This window comes from Sinocyclocheilus grahami, unplaced genomic scaffold, assembly GCF_001515645.1.
Source record: "Sinocyclocheilus grahami isolate Dianchi unplaced genomic scaffold, SAMN03320097.WGS_v1.1 scaffold562.1, whole genome shotgun sequence".
In the NCBI taxonomy this organism is placed as follows: Eukaryota; Metazoa; Chordata; class Actinopteri; order Cypriniformes; family Cyprinidae; genus Sinocyclocheilus; species Sinocyclocheilus grahami.
This window is the reverse complement of record NW_015505741.1, coordinates 393,404-413,698: the sequence shown is the minus strand read 5'-3', so window position 1 is coordinate 413,698 and position 20,295 is coordinate 393,404. Positions and strand designations below refer to the sequence as shown.

General features: G+C 35.9%; 1 protein-coding gene across 1 annotated transcript in view; it reads right to left on the bottom strand.

The window, feature by feature from the left end:
* Window positions 1-20,295, bottom strand: part of LOC107556264 (semaphorin-4B-like) — a 67,537-nt gene that overhangs the window by 2,123 nt on the left and 45,119 nt on the right. Inside the window, exons 5-14 of the mRNA XM_016239334.1 lie at window positions 16,934-17,032; window positions 16,149-16,260; window positions 15,930-16,046; window positions 13,181-13,338; window positions 7,059-7,240; window positions 6,460-6,610; window positions 4,680-4,890; window positions 1,987-2,102; window positions 1,411-1,568; window positions 137-225 (exon numbers count right to left, since the gene is read on the bottom strand). Coding sequence (XP_016094820.1) covers window positions 137-225; window positions 1,411-1,568; window positions 1,987-2,102; window positions 4,680-4,890; window positions 6,460-6,610; window positions 7,059-7,240; window positions 13,181-13,338; window positions 15,930-16,046; window positions 16,149-16,260; window positions 16,934-17,032 — 1,393 coding nt within the window. The remainder of the gene's footprint in view (window positions 1-136; window positions 226-1,410; window positions 1,569-1,986; window positions 2,103-4,679; window positions 4,891-6,459; window positions 6,611-7,058; window positions 7,241-13,180; window positions 13,339-15,929; window positions 16,047-16,148; window positions 16,261-16,933; window positions 17,033-20,295) is intronic.

Below are 20,295 nucleotides of genomic sequence, written 5' to 3'. Positions count from 1 at the left end.
CCACAGTGCTTTTGTAACTGTAACAGCATTTCTTAACCTCATGCACTCTACAGCACTTTGTGGTTTGTTGGAAATAAGTTCTTCAAATATTGATTCATATGGGGGTTAGGTTTGGTAAAGCATGGCTGTTACTCACGTGGTGGAGTTGGTTTTGCAGAACGAGGGCTAGCCATTGTCATTTTGCATACTGCAGTGTTGGCGTCATCTACATCTTGTTGCCATTGACTATAAAGAAAAGAGCCGGGGTAAGATGAAAATTCTATTCATCTGTTCAAGTCTGGGGTCAGTAAGATTTTTATTTATTTATTAATTTAATTTTGAATGAAATTAACACTTAGCAAGGACAAATTAAATTGATAAAAATTGACAGTAATATATGTATATATATATATATTACAAATGATTTCTAATTTGAATTAAATGCTGTTCTTTTGAAGTTTTTATTATAAGAATCCTAAAAAATATGTATCATGGTTACAGAGCAGCAAAAACTGTTTTCAACATTGATAATAAGAAGTGTTTCTTGAGTACCAAATCAGTATTATAAAGATTTCTGAAGTATCTGAAATACATCTGACACTGAAGACTGATACACATACATATACATATACTGATACATATACATATACATATAAGTCACGTGGTGCAAAGAACAGGAAATTATGTCATTGAGCATTATGGAGCATCCTTGCAAACCCTCATGAATGTGTGTCAAGGTCAATAAGTCCAGTCATAAGGGTCAATGTTTTTAAATTGACATTTATACATCAAATAAGCTTTCCATTGATGTATGGTTTGTTAGGATAGGACAATATGTGGCCGAGACTATGGATAGGACCCTAACTATTTGAAAATCTGGAATCTGAGGGTACAAAAAAAATAGCATTTTTTTATTAGCAATGCATATTACTAATCAAAAATTAAGTTTTGATATATTTATGGTAGGAATTTACTTAATGTCCTAATGATTTTTGGCATAAAAGAAAAATCGATAATTTTGACCCATACAATGTTTTTTGACTATTGCTAAAAATATACCCAAGCGACTTGAGACTGGTTTTGTGGTCCAGGGTCACATTTGTCAAAGAAGTTTAGCCCAGGTTGTAAAATGTCAAAAACGTAATGATGCTTATGAATAATCAATTAATGATATTAAAAAACAATTATTTTAAAATATAATTATACATTCAAAAGGTAAGGAAATTTTTTTTTAAAAATTGTTTGCCTTTTTATGGTTACACCACAGCGTACCATATAGTTCTAGAATTCATTCATTTGTGTTTTGTGTAACAAATCTACATGTATATGCTAATGTTTGAAACTTGTAATTTAATACAGGTTTAAACTTCTTAATGTACAAATTGAAGTGCAATAGTTGGATGCGAGAGCAAGTAATGGAAATGTACTAACCTCTTAGTTGGCGCATATTTGATATTTGAACACTGCTTCCCTGTCCAGGCACAGTAAGGATCTCTAGACAGCACACACTCTCCACAGCTCTGGTAGTTGGAGCAGTTGGCAAGAGGGATTTCAACCAGCCCAGAATAGCTGGACACAAACAACAGCCCCTGTTGGAAATGCAAACACAACAGAAATAAGACACCTTCTCAAGACGGCCGCTCCTTAGGACAACCTATCTACAGAACTTATGTAGAAAGACGCTTGGTATGCATACAGTAAATGTTAATACATGATAATTGCACTGACAGTGGTAATAAGCCTTTTTAAAATAGTTCTTATGGTGTAACACATACAGATAAAGTATAGACTGAGTAGTGTACAGAAACAGTAGACGCTGTTTGTTTCCCATCTGTTCACAGTTCCTCAGAGAGGAAACAGGGATGCAATTATCTCCCTTCCAGGCCTCACTATCGCAACGGCTGAAGGGTCCCTTTGCCTGCCACGCTGTCATTTCACTAATGCATTATGTTCTCAAGTGCGCATAACAAATGCAAAGAAGATGAGTTTAAGAGTAAAATGAAGTACCTTCTCATCATCCAGTTCGATGTGTTGTACAGACTGAGGTTCGGGAAAAATCATCAGCTCTTCAATGATATACATCTTGTTCTTAACGTTGATGGCTTTGTGGATCCTGCCGTCATCTGAAAAATAACACAAGTGATGTGAGACGATGTACTCAAGGGCCTGGGCCATTTTGATAACAGGTAGCATAACATTAAGTATACTGCAAGTTGTGACAAGTGGAAAGTGGCTAGTTGCCATACAGTATCGCTGGGAAAATCATCCTAACTAAAGGAAGCTAATTCATGAAACTAAAAATCAGTAGCTAGTCAAAACTCTTACAAATGGATTAGCACAACAAGGGATATTTTTTACTTCACAGATTTCTTTCCACCACGACCCAACCCTCAGAAAAAAAGGGTTTTTCATTTTTTTTTTCAATAATCATACATTCAAAATGAAACCTTTAATTGTGAAAATCATTTAAAACCACTGAATATGATTAAAATATGCCTAGCTGTGGAACAAGCAGTATTCAATTAGAAAATGTATGAGACTGAAAGAAATTAGATTTTTTTAGATGATAAATAAAATGGTTATTGTTAAGTTAAATCCCATTTTGTTTATTAGTACTATTACGGAAGTCTTACCTGTTTAATTTATGTATGACTGATAAGTATGCATCTTATTAGTTTGTTAAAACTGTGTAATCCAAATCGATGGAAATTTCATACATAAATCTTAAATTTAGGCCTAAATATTTTTTCCCCAGTGAAGTCTCATAGTTGAAATCAGCCCAAATTTTCATGGATCAACTCTGTGTTGAAACACAGCTTGTTTAAAAGGATAGTACACCCAAAAATTTAAATTGCTATCATTTACTCGCCCTCAAGTTGTATGAGTTTCTTTCTTCTGTGGAACACAAAAGAACAAGATATTTTGAAGAATGTTGGTAAGCAAACAGTCACTGATTCCTATTGACTTTTGAGTATGAAAAAAAATACTGTAGAAGTCATGGGACCAGACACTGTTTGGTTTCCCACATTCTTCAAAAGATCTTCTTTTATGTTCAGCAGAAAAAAAGAAATTCATACTGGTTTGAACAACTTCAGGAAGACTAAATGACGACAGCTTTTTAATTTTTGGGTGTACTATCCCTTTAATTGCACAACGTGTAGTTACACACCTGCGTGGATGTCTAAAGTAAAAGATAAAGTCATGTTGCTTGATATTAAGTCTTGATTTCTCAAGTCTAAAATCCCTTATTTCAATCCTAATGGGGACTGGAGCAAGAATGAAAGAGCCTTTAATGCAGGAATATTAGTATAAAATCAGATTTGCTCTGGTGTAAGCTGCTAAACAAAAAAGCATATTTGATCTTGATCTGGCACAGTTTCACTTAGACTGTATTAGGTCAAGCCTACTCTAGTTTTACTGAGAATGCTGAGCTTTACATGCATATGCGGTGGTCTAAGTTCTCACCCGTGCCAATGAAGAGCACGTCGTATGTCTTGTGGAGAGCCTGTACTCTGTGCACAGCGAGCTGCGTGTAGCGCACGTTTCGTTTGAGCAGCAGAGGCTGGCTGCGGATCACGCTATCCATGAGGAAGTGGTCCTTCACAAAGTTCAGCACTTTATCAGGCATGTGCAGGGAGGAGGAGATCCCTTGGGCGTGGGCCGTGTTGGTGATGCACTGCAGGAAGATGGAAAAAGACGCCTCAGAAATACTGCACAATATCTCTATCTCTCTTTTTCTCAAGACAATCAGTGATTTTTGGTGAGTGGCAGCCAAAATCAATGTAACTTTCAACAAAAACACCAATGTTAAGTCAGATTGAAAGTGTGATTAAAAAGATCTTGTACTCAGATATCCTGAACTCATGGTCGAACAAGTTTTGGTCTAGATGCTGTCTGAGAATTAAACTTGGTAGCTAGAACTTGCATGCGAAATTCTCATTACAGCCAATCACCAATGTATAAGATGTTCTATATACAAGTCACTGTGATATCAAAATGGACAAAATGGACACTGTGATATCAAAATGGACAAAATGGACATCAAAATGGTGATATCAATATGCAGTGTTTATTAGAAACTCTTCTCTGATGTCATTGTCACTGTCGTGAAGAGGGGGCAATAATTCCTCCATTCCAGCAACCCGTCACTCACGTGAGATCGCTGCAATTACCAAATGACAACCATCCTATCAATTCCCATTTCATAAAAAAATGCAGGCCCATCCTACAATTACACAAGTGATGTTTTTTTTTTCATTTTAAGAGCCAATTCACTTGCAAATATATCACAATAGGGAAGAAAAGACAATCACAATTTTCGTTTCATGCTGATTTTAATATAAGACACCAGATAGAAGTCAAGTAATCATCCACCAACTTACTAGTTTGACTAGATTTTTAAAAATTTTTATTTGAGCTTTACTTTTACTTAGCTTTATTTGCATTTTTATAATTGTATATTTTATCATTTATAATTTGCACTTATATAATATTTACATTATTTTGTTAGTGTATATATTTAGTATTTACTAATTGATTAATATTGTATTTAATAAATTAATTTTTGTGGCTGCTAAACAAAAAAGCATATTTGATCTTGATCTGGCACAGTTTCACTTAGACTGTATTAGGTCAAGCCTACTCTAGTTTTACTGAGAATGCTGAGCTTTACATGCATATGCGGTGGTCTAAGTTCTCACCCGTGCCAATGAAGAGCACGTCGTATGTCTTGTGGAGAGCCTGTACTCTGTGCACAGCGAGCTGCGTGTAGCGCACGTTTCGTTTGAGCAGCAGAGGCTGGCTGCGGATCACGCTATCCATGAGGAAGTGGTCCTTCACAAAGTTCAGCACTTTATCAGGCATGTGCAGGGAGGAGGAGATCCCTTGGGCGTGGGCCGTGTTGGTGATGCACTGCAGGAAGATGGAAAAAGACGCCTCAGAAATACTGCACAATATCTCTATCTCTCTTTTTCTCAAGACAATCAGTGATTTTTGGTGAGTGGCAGCCAAAATCAATGTAACTTTCAACAAAAACACCAATGTTAAGTCAGATTGAAAGTGTGATTAAAAAGATCTTGTACTCAGATATCCTGAACTCATGGTCGAACAAGTTTTGGTCTAGATGCTGTCTGAGAATTAAACTTGGTAGCTAGAACTTGCATGCGAAATTCTCATTACAGCCAATCACCAATGTATAAGATGTTCTATATACAAGTCACTGTGATATCAAAATGGACAAAATGGACATCAAAATGGTGATATCAATATGCAGTGTTTATTAGAAACTCTTCTCTGATGTCATTGTCACTGTCGTGAAGAGGGGGCAATAATTCCTCCATTCCAGCAACCCGTCACTCACGTGAGATCGCTGCAATTACCAAATGACAACCATCCTATCAATTCCCATTTCATAAAAAAATGCAGGCCCGTCCTACAATTACACAAGTGATGTTTTTTTTCATTTTAAGAGCCAATTCACTTGCAAATATATCACAATAGGGAAGAAAAGACAATCACAATTTTCGTTTCATGCTGATTTTAATATAAGACACCAGATAGAAGTCAAGTAATCATCCACCAACTTACTAGTTTGACTAGATTTTTAAAATTTTCATTTTAAGAGCCAATTCACTTGCAAATATATCACAATAGGAAAGAAAAGACAATCACAATTTTCGTTTCATGCTGATTTTAATATAAGACACCAGATAGAAGTCAAGTAATCATCCACCAACTTACTAGTTTGACTAGATTTTTAAAATCATTTTTATTTGAGCTTTACTTTTACTTAGCTTTATTTGCATTTTTATAATTGTATATTTTATCATTTATAATTTGCACTTATATAATATTTACATTATTTTGTTAGTGTATATATTTAGTATTTACTAATTGATTAATATTGTATTTAATAAATTAATTTTTGTGGACTAGAGCAACACTCATTTTCCCAGAATGTACAGTATATCCTCAAAATTTTTTTAAATTGCAGGTCAATAAATCACAGTTCATGTCATTCCAATTCTAATTCCACTTCCTGTGGGATGTGACTAATTGATTCGAATTTGAGTCGAATTTTGCACAACCCTGTGCCTGGCCATTGTTTTGTGTCTACTAGTGCTTTGTGTTTCTTGTCTTAAAATGTTCACCAAAAAATTTCTGTCATCATTTACTCATTCTCATTTGTTTCAAACCTGAGTTTCTTTCAGCTCCCATTGACTTCCAATATATTTTTTGTCCCTACAATGGAATTCAGTGAGAATGGAAACTCTTTAGTTACCAGCATTCTTCAAAATATCTCATTTGTGTTCAACTGAATAAAGAGAGTCATACAGATTTGAAATGACTTGAGGGTGAGTAAATAATGACAGACCTTGTTTTGTTTTTTGAGTGAACTAACCTTTACTAACCTGAACTAACATTGCACTTTTGTTCTGTTGTACTCCATCCAGTAGTTTTTGAAGAGAACACAAAACTTACCGCTCCAGGTCTGGGTTCTGGTACTGGGTGGTTGTAAGTGTACCACTGCTGCGTCTCACGATTAACTTCCCGGTAACGTCCATTAAACGCCTCTTCGACCTGGTCCATAGTGAACGCACATACAGCTGAGCTGCCTGAAGCACCTTTGTACCTGCGCACACAAACACAGCAATCATTACAATTGATCTGCATATGCATAATCACATGCAAACCAAACCAAGCACACAGACAGACATCTTTAAGAGTAACAGCAGCTCAAAAATCTGACTGCACACAAAATGCAAAAAATGTCTCATTTAACCTCAGACATAACAGGTGCGTAGGCGGACACAAGAGGGAGGCTATTCTGAGCATCTGCAGTCTCGCTGACATCTCCTGCCTGTCCTGTATCTTTTGCCCCTATGTTAATGCACTCAATCAATACCCACAACTCCTACGCTAAGCACCGCAAAAGCAGTCTGGTTGAGTGCCAGGCAGGGTTCAATAACAGAAATGAAAGCTGAATTTCTAAAAGGTTTACAAAGGAACACAAACATAGCTACAACTATACGCACTATGTTATCTGTATACTAAATGGCTTTTCAGGTGATATACGTTACCATTGTGAGGTGAAGACTCCATAAAACACAGTACTCTTCCAGGCCTCTTTGCTGGGGGTCAGTACAAACATGTCCTGGATGATGTTGAAAGGGAACCCATCGTCAGGTAGTGAACAAAGGAGCTGCGCTTTCAGAAAAGTTGTCCATTTCTTCTGAAGAACCCTCTCTCCACCTTTGTCACCCTGTGACAATATGTACAGATCAGGGTTATTTTTGTATCATTTGTGTATACTGTTATAGTATTTTTTAATATTCTAAATGAGGTTTTATTTTTATATTTTCAGTTCCTGAAGCTCAAATGCAGCATACAACTGTAGCAATGCAAAGTCCTAGAAAACACACAAACATCGGCAAAATGTATACTCTGAAGTTGCTTCAGAGATTGCCATGAATGTGAATGTGATGTGAGGAAATGTGCAAATACTTGTTATGAGCACTTCTGACCACAAGAGGGAACTTTGTAGCTGCTGTCGATGCCAACAAACAGATGCAGCCAATGAAAATGCTGATCATAATGGCAGCACTCAATAAAATCTGTAACATATTCTATTACATAAAGACTTATAACTGGACAAGGACCCCAGCTTCTATCACATGTTGTGCATTAAGGCTCAGACAACAGTGTGTTTTTGTGATTGTGGCCCTGAGGGTTGTGAAGGCTTTAACTTTGGTACTTCTAAGTCCCTTAAAACAAAACAGGCAGTATAATTCAAGGGCTTTAATGTCTATCAGAAGAAGAAATACAGACCGTTATGCGAATTACTCCTTAGTGGACAATGTTATGGATCTGTTTTGCATTTTAACATATATAACATACAGTAATGTTCTGTTTATATTAACGTATATAAAGGCATTTTTAGCATAATAACTTACAGAATATGCATGCAGCTGACCAGAAATCTTTCACCAGATTTACCTCAGTTTATTTTCATTAATGAGATGAAAACAACGAAAGAAAATAAGGAAATTATGTAACTAATTCTTGGATTACCAAAGACAATTGCATAATCTAATACTGACTAGACTTGAACTTCTCCCTTATCATGCTTTCATTTTAAGGAAAAGGTATAGTGGAAATTACAAAAATGAAGGGAGGTTGGATAAAAAACCTTATGACACAGGTAAAGAAGAACAAAGCAACACCATGAATCAACTAAATATTTTTGTTTTTCACAGCAGCTTTATATTAGTGTCAACCCTCGCTCAAGCAGAACTTCATACTGAACAGCTGAACAAATAAACGGACAGAGAGATGAAATCAAAGACAAGAATAGAAAGAGACATTTGGGCAGAGAACAGGGTAGAGAAATGTGAAATTCCCAAATGTGAAGTACAGAGAAATTCACAAATGTGAAGTACAAATGGCCTGAACGACAGCCAGAGGTACGTAAAGCAGAGGTCCCAATAGCACCATATTTATTCATCCATCTCAGCAGCTCTCCAAAGAAAATGAGCTTTCCTCTAATTATAATATTATTGTAATCCAGCACGCAGGACAACCCCTTCCCCTACCAGCAGGACGGCAACAGCACATTCCAATAAAATCTTTTAAAGGGAAACTCCCACCCATCATTGAACAGCATAGTTTAGAACAGCTGAGGGCTGAGTTAAGAGCTGTTCATACCACGAAAACTATAAAGATAACTATATTAGAGCCCACACCAACGCATGGTAACATTCTGTTTATTATAAGTGTGTACACAGTTTTGACGTCTGTGGCTTTAAATGCTTAAGCTCGAATTGAGCGCTTTCTGATTTGTTGTCAATGTTTTTATCTTTCATTGGCTAGATTTTTTTTTCTTGTTCCTCTTTGTTGTTATCGTTATAGTTAGGTGTGTGAACATCCCTATTTTTATAACAATTGGTGGCTGACTAAATACTTTTTTCCCCCATTGTATATATATTTATATATATATGCACCTTTCAAAGCTTTGCTCAGTTGCAAAGCTTTGAAAGGTGCATATATATATATACTGAGTTGCCATGTATGCAGCAGCTTCCACATGTGCCATTCGTTTTAAAATTGAAATGAAAGGATTACAGCTTCTGCTCATTGTCTCATTGTCATTCTGAGTGTAAATGATATGGTACGCTTTCAAACGCAAACCCCAGGCGCTATTCAGAAAGAATCTTAAAACAATAAGGAGTTACGTACTGTTGCAGTACGTAAATGGATAGTCTTACATGCATCACAGTTTCCACTGGAATTTGACATGGTCATCAGTGCAAAAGTGCACCAATATCCATATTATACTGACACTTGATTAAGTTAGGAGTCAAAAAGAGAAGAAACCGAAGTATAGAGAGCGCAGCGGAATTGAAATCATTCTCGGACTTCAAAAGCAAGACGAGAAGGCAAATTAATCTTGCAGATGTTTCACTCTGCTCATGCACCGTTCAGAACAGACAGGGTCAGTGCTTTAACCCAACTGGCAACGCAGAGACTCTCTTAAGATTCAGATCACTCCTTGTGCACAAATGCACTGCTTTGAGACGAAGAGCATAAGCAAAGGAAATTAAATTTCAGAAAAGTCAAAGATGTGATAGGAAAGGACTCGTGCATCGGCCTCTAAGCGTGGCTTTGTTGCGTATCACATCAAAGAATGCAAGACAATTAAGTCTACTAATGTGCTTTGCAGGAGTCATTACATTTGTTTACTATATGAGAGAAGATAAGGTACAATACCAAGAAAATGCAGCCTATAAACATAATCATTTCATTCCCTTCTTCATGGCTGGGCTCCAGTGGATCTGGCAGGAGGAATATGGGGCATGCTAAAAAGGGAACCTGGGATAATATTTAAGGTACTGGATGCAAATAAGCAGGCCACATTCCCCTGGCATGGCAAACATGTAACTGTCAGGAGGCATTTCATGCAGGCTGTGTGATAATCCATATTACAAGGCAGGGAGACAGGAGTGTGTGAACCTTCTATCGGCTGCCACTTGGTGAATTTGCTGGTGTGAAAACAGAAACCATTAGTTATTTATCCTTAGTGAAGCTGGTTTAAAAAGCCTATTTGAATGAGCTACACGGCAATCACTGAATGTTTCTATTCATTACTGTCATCACTGTTTGAAAATACCAAGGGGTCAAAGTTAGCATAGCACCGTTACCCCCTGCTTGTAGATGCCATAACTACACTTCTGTACCTCAAAGTAATTTTTCTTCACTGACGGCCAGTTAAATTATTTGTGTATTTTGACTAAATAAAGCTGGTTTAAAAAGCCTATTTGAATGAGCTACACGGCAATCACTGAATGTTTCTATTCATTACTGTCATCACTGTTTGAAAATACCAAGGGGTCAAAGTTAGCATAGCACCGTTACCCCCTGCTTGTAGATGCCATAACTACACTTCTGTACCTCAAAGTCATTTTTCTTCACTGACGGCCAGTTAAATTATTTGTGTATTTTGACTAAATTGATTATTTTGCAAGCAACATATAAATAGTTTAACCAGTATCACATTAGCAAGAGAGCTTCTGTTAGTAATATCAGCACAGCAATACTGATATTCTGACCAACAGTACAATTATATAAAATTGTTTTTGTACTTTAAAATTAACCAGTAGTTAATATGTAGAAACATACATTTGACTGTTACTTTGCCTATTTTTGCTCTTCTAAATGAAAGTAGTTTCAAACAAGTCCACAGCTGAATTAACTCTCAGGTGTCTCAAAGCAGCGTGGTTAGAACTAATTGTTTGAGTGAATGATTCAATTACTTTTTTCATCCCTGGATAAATCAGTTGTTTCAACAAATTGGTTGAGGTAATGATTCAATAACTTACTCATAAAGCGAGATGCTTGTTTTGTTACTGAGTGACTCAGTTTAAACAAATCAGTTGAATCAATGATTCAATGACTCGCTCATAAAGAGAGTCGCTGAATGAATCAGTGGTTTGAACAAACTGGCTGAGTCAACAATTCAGTTCAGTGAGTTTTCAGTCTTTAAGGCTGTGCCCTGGCCAAAGCTTTTGTAAATGATGGGTCCATTCCCTTGGAAGTTACTGACTGTGCCGGCATACAGTTATCCATCTGTAAAACCATAACTCCAAACCAACAGATATAAATACATTATACCAATTTTTGTGGCACGTACCGGCCATAATGGTCGTGGACTTGTATTCAGGGTTGCTGAATTAACTGTCAGGTGTCTCAGAGCAGTGTGGTTAGAACTAATTTTTTGAGTGAATGATTCAAAGACTCACTCACCAGAGATTATTTCATCCCTGGATAAATCAATTGTTTCAACAAACTGGTTGATGCAATGATTCAATGACTTACTCATAAAGCAAGAGGCTTGTTTTGTTACTGAATGACTCAGTTTAACAAATCAGTTGAGCCAATGATTCAATGACTCACTCATAAAGAGAGTCACTGAATGAATCAGTGGTTTGAACAAACTTGTTGAGTCAACAATTCAGTTCAGTGAGTTTTCAGTCTTTAAGGCTGTGCCCTGTCCAAAGCTTTTGTAAATGATGGGTTCATTCCCTTGGAAGTTATTGACTGTGCCAGCATACAGTTCTCCTCAAGGATATTATAGTTTTTAATTTTTAAATTAGTTTTTATTTTAATATCGTTTTCAAATTTCCTATCATTTCAGTTTAGGTTTAGTTAGTTTCATTAATGGTTTTGTTAGTTTTAGTTTAGTTTTTATTTTGTGAACACATTTCTATTTAGTTTTTATATATTTTAGTTTCAGTTTTAGTTTTAGTAATTATAGTTAAGCAGAGTTAATGGAACACTTCCAGTGTAGACCAAAGCAAGACATTTGATTTTAGTTTCGTTTAGTTTTAGTTTTTCATTTATTTTGAAATTTTAATTTTATTTCAGTTTTCGTTTACGAAAATAACCTTGGTTCTCCATCTGTAAAACCATAATTTCAAACCAACAGATATTAACAAAGCAAGTCGGAAAAGAGTGTTGCATACATACAATTCATTACACCAATTCTTGTGGCACATAGCAGCAATGATGGCCATGGACTTGTATTCAGGGTTGCTGAATTAATTGTCAGGAGCCTCAAAGCAGTGTGGTTACAACTAACTGTTTGAGTGAATGATTCAAAGACTCACTCACCGGTGCTTATTTTATGCCTGGATAAATCAGTTGTTTCAACAAATTGGTTGAGGCAATGATTCAATTACTTACTTATAAATCCAGAAGCTTGTTTTGTTACTGAATGACTCAGTTTAAACAAATCAGTCAATGCCAAAGAGAGTCACTGAATGAATCAGTGATTTGAACAAACTGGTTAAGTCAACAATTTAATGACTCACTAAAAAACAAATTCACTTACTTTGTTCCTGAATGAATCAGTAAACAAATCATTTGAGCGAATGATTCAATGACTCCCTCATAAAGACGTTGCTATCACAACTCAGTCTGTCTAAACAATCAAACACAGACAAGCAGATCTGCTTTATCTAGATCAATACAAACAGTGAAAATTCCCATTGCTGTCGGACTAACTGTTATATAATACATTAAACTAAATATTTATTAGCTATTTCCCCTCTTTATTCACTACTGAAAAGTTTGGAACTTTGCACATATGATGCCATTGGCTATTTAGTGTTCTTACAGCCTAAATTTCCTGCAGATCCAGTCACATAGCATTTACAACTCAGATGATTGGCTTGAAAATACCTGGATGCACCCACAGGATCATTTTCTCCAGGTAGTATTGACCTCTCTGGAGGAACTGTGAGGAATGTGTGTGCTTTGTATGTAATGTGCATTTTCAGCTGCCCCTCAACTCGATGGATGAATGCGAATATTTGCTGAGCAGTGATAAGAATTTGAGGTGTTCTGCATTGAGGAATGCGTCTTTGAAACACAAACCTTTTAATCTCTCTGAAAGGTAGCACACCTCTCTCACCTCGGTGTGACAGATAAAAACCATCATAAGGTCAATGTAAGCACACACACACACAATATTTTCCACATCTGTGCACCAATATTAACATGCACAAACATACTGGCATGTATTCCTTTCCACTGCATTTGTATAAATGCTGTGTCTGTACATGTATGCAGTTGAGTTATTGCTGTAGGGGGAATAGCCCTAATCCAACCGCCTACGACATTGTGATTATGCAAAACTGTCCCTCACCTTACACACGCGAGCGATGCGTGACACAATGGTGTTGTCAAAGAAATCGAACTCCTTTCCCGCTTCACTGAAGAAGAAGTAAATCTTATCATCATCGCCGACTGCGTTGCCTTTGGGCAAACTCTCCTGAATGTAGGCTGAGCCTACAAAAGCGGGGTCTGTTGGAGAAATAAAAACAAGTGTCAATCCACGCCATGCAACGTACACAGAGACAGCAGCGTTTGTAAATAATGTGGACTTTATGTTTCAAATATAGCCACTGCTCCACCTGAAACCCCTTTTACATGACAATCTTTAGTTGTAATTACTGATAAAAATCTTTTGTTACACTATCAAAGTGCTTAGTATTGATTTTGCATATGTGTCTTTCATCAACTTTGCCACTTATGGCAAAATATTAAGCTATTACTCAGTGCTCTTTAGTAAAGTGAGAAGGGTTTAACTGTGTAAACTGACGCTAAAATTGGTTTGTTTTGTTCTCTGTAGTTTTGCTTTACATGAATAATTCTCTGCTGTGCCAAAATTGCCTCTCAGTGGTAAGTTCAGGGGAGTTGAGTCCCTAAAGAGAACAGAATGGAGGGGAATTGTGCTCGCTGGTAGAGCCATTTACTTCCATGCTGTTTGCGCTATTGTAGTGCCTGAATTACTTAAAGGGATAGTTCCTATTACTCAGTGCTCTTTAGTAAAGTGAGAAGGGTTTAACTGTGTAAACTGACGCTAAAATTGGTTTGTTTTGTTCTCTGTAGTTTTGCTTTACATGAATAATTCTCTGCTGTGCCAAAATTGCCTCTCAGTGGTAAGTTCAGGGGAGTTGAGTCCCTAAAGAGAACAGAATGGAGGGGAATTGTGCCCGCTGGTAGAGCCATTTACTTCCATGCTGTTTGCGCTATTGTAGTGCCTGAATTACTTAAAGGGATAGTTAAACAAAAATGTAAATTGTGGTCATTTACTCCCTGTCATGTCGTTACAAACCTGTATGACTTACTTTCTTTCTTTTAATCTTCTAATCTTTTAATCATCTTTAAATCAGTTTTGATCATTGAAATAAAACTTAATAGATCAAATAAAATACAAATATTCAACTTAAAAAAAACCTTAAAAGTTAGAAGTGTTGCCTTGGCAAGTTGAAGTAAAATTATTAAAACCTAAATAAAGAATTAATTAAAGCTGTAATGAAATATTAAAATGTCAAAAAATCACAAAAGAACAAAGTTTCCTAAAACAAAATAAAAATAAATACCATAATAATATATAAATAATAATTAAAAAAAAATCACATCATGGACTCAAACATCAATTTCCATGGCTTTCCATGTGCAATAATAGTGCAATGTTAATTGTACCTGGCAGCGTTGCCTTTGGGCAAACTCTCCTGAATGTAGGCTGAGCCTACAAAAGCGGGGTCTGTTGGAGAAATAAAAACAAGTGTCAATCCACGCCATGCAACGTACACAGAGACAGCAGCGTTTGTAAATAATGTGGACTTTATGTTTCAAATATAGCCACTGCTCCACCTGAAACCCCTTTTACATGACAATCTTTAGTTGTAATTACTGATAAAAATCTTTTGTTACACTATCAAAGTGCTTAGTATTGATTTTGCATATGTGTCTTTCATCAACTTTGCCACTTATGGCAAAATATTAAGCTATTACTCAGTGCTCTTTAGTAAAGTGAGAAGGGTTTAACTGTGTAAACTGACGCTAAAATTGGTTTGTTTTGTTCTCTGTAGTTTTGCTTTACATGAATAATTCTCTGCTGTGCCAAAATTGCCTCTCAGTGGTAAGTTCAGGGGAGTTGAGTCCCTAAAGAGAACAGAATGGAGGGGAATTGTGCTCGCTGGTAGAGCCATTTACTTCCATGCTGTTTGCGCTATTGTAGTGCCTGAATTACTTAAAGGGATAGTTCAACAAAAATGTAAATTGTGGTCATTTACTCCCTGTCATGTCGTTACAAACCTGTATGACTTACTTTCTTTCTTTTAATCTTCTAATCTTTTAATCATCTTTAAATCAGTTTTGATCATTGAAATAAAACTTAATAGATCAAATAAAATACAAATATTCAACTTAAAAAAAACCTTAAAAGTTAGAAGTGTTGCCTTGGCAAGTTGAAGTAAAATTATTAAAACCTAAAACCTAAATAAAGAATTAATTAAAGCTGTAATGAAATATTAAAATGTCAAAAAATCACAAAAGAACAAAGTTTCCTAAAACAAAATAAAAATAAATACCATAATAATATATAAATAATAATTAAAAAAAAAATCACATCATGGACTCAAACATCAATTTCCATGGCTTTCCATGTGCAATAATAGTGCAATGTTAATTGTACCTGGCAAAAAAAAATTGTGAGGTGCAATTGACAATGAAAGAATTAATATAAAATGAAAGTATGGTTGCTTTAATATCTAAACATTTATGGCTATTTCAGTTAGTATTGAGTTGACTGTGTACCTTTTTTTCTACACACTGGTAGAGTAACATTAGATATATCGAACTGAGAAGATATTCCATTCAATCCAATGCATTTTATATCACTTTTCACAATAAATATTGTTCTTAAGCCTGAATATACAGTAAGTGACAATGGTCCGGAAAACTTCCTGAAAGACATTAGCACCTGGTTAAACTGAATTGTGGCAGGTGATTAATGTGCAAGTTTTTGCGCTCAAATACAGTGCACAAAAGTGCTGCAGTTGTTAGTGAATCAGTCCTATCAAGAGCAAGATGGTAGTGGATTTTACCTTGAAGCCAGTTCAGTGAGTTTTCAGTCTTTAAGGCTGTGCCCTGTCCAAGGCTTTTGTAAATGATGGGTTCATTCCCTTGGAAGTTACTGACTGTGCCGGCATACAGTTCTCCATCTGTAAAACCATAATTTCAAACCAAAAGATATTAATAAAGCAAGTCGGAAAAAAGAGTGTTGCACACATTCAATACATTACACCAATGTTTGTGGTATGTACCGGCCATGATGGCTGTGGATTTGTATTCAGGGTTGAAAGGGCACCGGCTACGACCATCTTCAGTGACTATTTCTCCCATTTCATTGCTCACCAGGGAAAAATCAGACGTATTCTGGAAGAAAAAAGACACAGGGACATTCTTGTAAAGACAGCAAGCACTGTCTCTTGTATCGACTGTCCTGACTGCTCAGATGTACACCTGAGTAGATCTAAACAAGGACCTTACTTTGCTGAACAGAACATCATGTTATTGCGATAAGTCTGAAGAGATAGTAAGAACAGGATGAACGCACTCAAAGTGAAGGGATGATGTGTGTACTATCGACTCTGTGTGGGCCAAGGATACTGATAAAAAGGATGTTTGGAAGGATTTGCAGCTGTACGCACCCTGGTTATTTTTTGTTTGTGTCTTAATAGGGGCATAAAGGTAAAATATGCATCTGCAAACCATTTCAGGGGACAGCTGTGACAGAATCAGCTCGTGTAGGCGAAGTACACCATCCTAAAGCTTCAGTTTTAGTGGTCAGTGTCGACCCCTCGAATGCATAGACCGATCCAGGCATAGTCTCCAGAGTGAAGGGTCTAAGTAAAGTGCAGGGCCATAATAATTTCTCATCCGAGCAACATCTACCCTTAGGGAGAGCTGAAGAGTGTATTTCTGAGGACATTTTGATTGACTGAGTAAATTACATGGATAATTAATTCCTCCCCTGCAGCCTGTTAAAAGCATGGAGGGAGGTGGTGAAATCCTGCAGGACAATAGAACAAAATGAAACAGTACTTACGATGTATGCGCAGATAGGGCTGAAAGCATACGTTCCACACACATACAGGTGAGTGCTGTTCACACGCAGTAAAATCTTGATGTAATTGAAGCAGTCAGTCTGGAATCAGAAAGTGGAAAAGAGGAAATGCATAAGAGAGGGAGAGACAAATAACAATTTAAGACTTAAGACATGGATGTGACAGTGCAGGGCCGTGATGAGCCATTAGTTAATTTGGAGTCCTAACATTTTTGATAACAAGAACCCCAAAATATGATGATCCCCTTGCAATGGACCCTGTTCCTAAAATGAAAAGGCTGCTATGTATTTTCATGAATATAAATAAAGACTAATTTGTACTGTTTGTGACTAATAGTACTGTAATAAAAAAGTTATATATTTAAAATAAATTTATTTCATACGAAGTGTAGCGTCTGGACCAATCAAACACACAATATATATTTTGTTAGCTATATTTAACAAATACTCTGTAACACCCCTCAGTTAACAAGCCATATGAGGACCTATGGACCCTTCCCCCGAAATGCGTAACACCTCAGGAGGGCAGAACAGGCCTCTGGTTCCATGGCAACCAACGCTGATATCACTGGGTTTATTGCCTAAAGGAATGCGAAGCAGGGAAAATCACTGCATGTTCCATAGCAAGAGGCACAATGCACAGTAGAAATGGACTTTTCTACTAATTAATTCATAGGAAAACCTTTCTTTGAATGAACACACATATCCTTCAGGTCATTGTGTATGTTGTCTTTGATATTTTAGACTATTTTATGCATGCTTATGTTGGAACCCATTCCTGTCATCTTGCCAATGTGTAATCCTACCATGTTTAGTATCTATGAATTTGCCTTCTGATGATCTAAACGATAACTGGAGTCACTTAATCATGCAGATTTATGCTACAAGCTCTGTGTAGAATTGTACAGTAAGAAAGTTATTTCCCTTAAACCAGGAAATTAACGTTCTTTGAATTGACAGACAGTGGACCCTGAGAGGTCAAGTAAATATCGCTCAGATTAAGGGAAAAAAAAAATATACATATATATATATATGCTTATTTTTTATGTTATATTTAATATTTATTTTACTTCAGTAAAAAATATCATTACAGTAAGTTCAGACAGCCAAAACCTAAAAATGTGGTGACTTTGGTGCCATCTGGTGACATTTGATGGTATAAAAATATAAAAATATCAAACATTTCAATGCCACTATTTGGCTGTAGTACTCAATGGCTTTTTTGTGGGTGTGTGTGTGTGTGTGTGTGAGTGTTTGACACATTGAGAATGTTGTATAGGCTCAAACCTATATCTCTGTGTATGTTTGATCTGCATTGGATTTATAGATTTTTATTGGATAAATAAAAAAAAATGCTTTGAATTTTAGTATTTCCCATTCATTTCCTATGGGTGCCCATTTTTGGGCACGAATGACAAATTAAGGAGGTTTTTTTTTTCAACCACTTAACTTTGTTGAATTGAGTCTTCTTTTTTTGTGTGTGTGTTCAGGTGGCAAACTTACGAAAAGTAGCCAAGTCTTGAACCACTCAGATTAAGGAAACTATTTAAAAAAAACAAAATGATTTTGCCCAAATTTGTCCCGAATGACGATTGAGGGTTAAACTTTATTTGGAGTATCACTTGTTCACAATGCACATTTCTTAATAATATGCCTAAAATGTGTTTTAATGTCACTATTGATGAGGATTGCATGATCTTTAAATAATATCTGTCTTTAAATGTAAGATATTTAAAGTGTACCTGAAGTATACTTGCAATAGTTCCACTTTAGCACAATCAAATATACTTAAGTATATCTTTAGTTGTACTTCCGCACAATTAAAGTGCATTAAGTACAAAATTAGTTGTTAGAATTTAGCAGACTTTAAGTATACCAGTTTAGTATACTAAAAGTACAATTGCAGGGTATTATTAGGTTCACAAATATGTAAATGTATTTGTAGTTTACTGTGTTTAGCATGAAATAAATGTATTTCAAAAACATGTTAATATATTTATTTTTCACTATGGGTAAGCATTACATTGTAATAAAAATACAATACAAAATTTCAATTAACACTAGCAAGGAATAACTGTCTAGAAAGATATAACACAAATACAAACTATTATTAAAATTTGTAGGTTGTAACGTAAGGAGGGAAATATGAACATGCTTTTCCCCCACAAAATTATGTGCAGATTTGCTTTTATTTCTTACAAGTGCAAGTAAAGCTTTTGCAAGCTTTTACTTTCTTACAAGTAAAAACTATGGTTCTTAACATAATTAAATGATCACAATTAATATCATGATTTCAGATCAGTCTTTAAAAACAGAACGTAAGTAAACTAATTGCTAATACAACTGATTTTTTTTTTAATACATTTTTTTACTTTTTTTAATAATAAAGTTTGGAGCAACTCAAGGGAGGACAGATGATGACAGAATTTCCAGTTTAAATCAAATGACATGTGGATAAAGTTTGATTTAATCAAAATGATCAAATTTAGACATGTATGAGCAATTTCTGATTGTTTTTAAAGGGATTTTTTTACCCCAAAACTACAATTTTGTCAATTTCCTCTCCTGTTGTTCCAAACCTATTTGACATTTCTTCTTTAGTGGTAAATAAAAGAAGATATTTTTAGAAATGTCTCAGTATTTTTTTCCATACATACAATAGAACCCAATGGGTTCGACTGTTGATTGTTTCCCAACACTCTTCAAAATATCTTCTTTTGTAATCGAGAGAAGAAACACAGTCAAACAGGTTTGGAACAAAATATGTAAATGAGCTGTAATGAGTAAATGATGACAGATTTTTGAACGGGAACGTATGATAATTATGCAAATTAATTTTCCAAGATTCAAAACTAATACACACAAACAGTTGAGCGTTATATAAAGGTAAATGTTCAAAGCAAGCACCAGGTTGTGTGCACAAGTGTTGTCTGGCTGGGCCTCAGAACTTGTTTTCACATCACTGGGTTTGATCTAAATCCTCTGTAATAGTCTGGGAGAGGTTTCTGGCAGCTGTGTGTCATCGGTCTCAAAAAACAGCAGTTATTACTGCAGCTTCATCAGGGTCCCAACATCCATCCAAACCTGGCTCCCAAGACAAATCAATCTGGCAGCAAATTAGGCATGCAGATTATTAATCTAATAACAGCCCTTATGCAGTGTCAAGCTTTCAGGGAAATTACAGTGTGGACGTGTCAATGCAATAACAGGTCCTATGAACTGAAAGTAGTGCGACGGGCAGTTTGACGGATTCAAATTTAGCACAGTCATTTTGCAAATATCTATTTTAGAGACCGACCTCTTACTTGAGTTATATGAATCGACATGGCACTTCATGCTGAAAT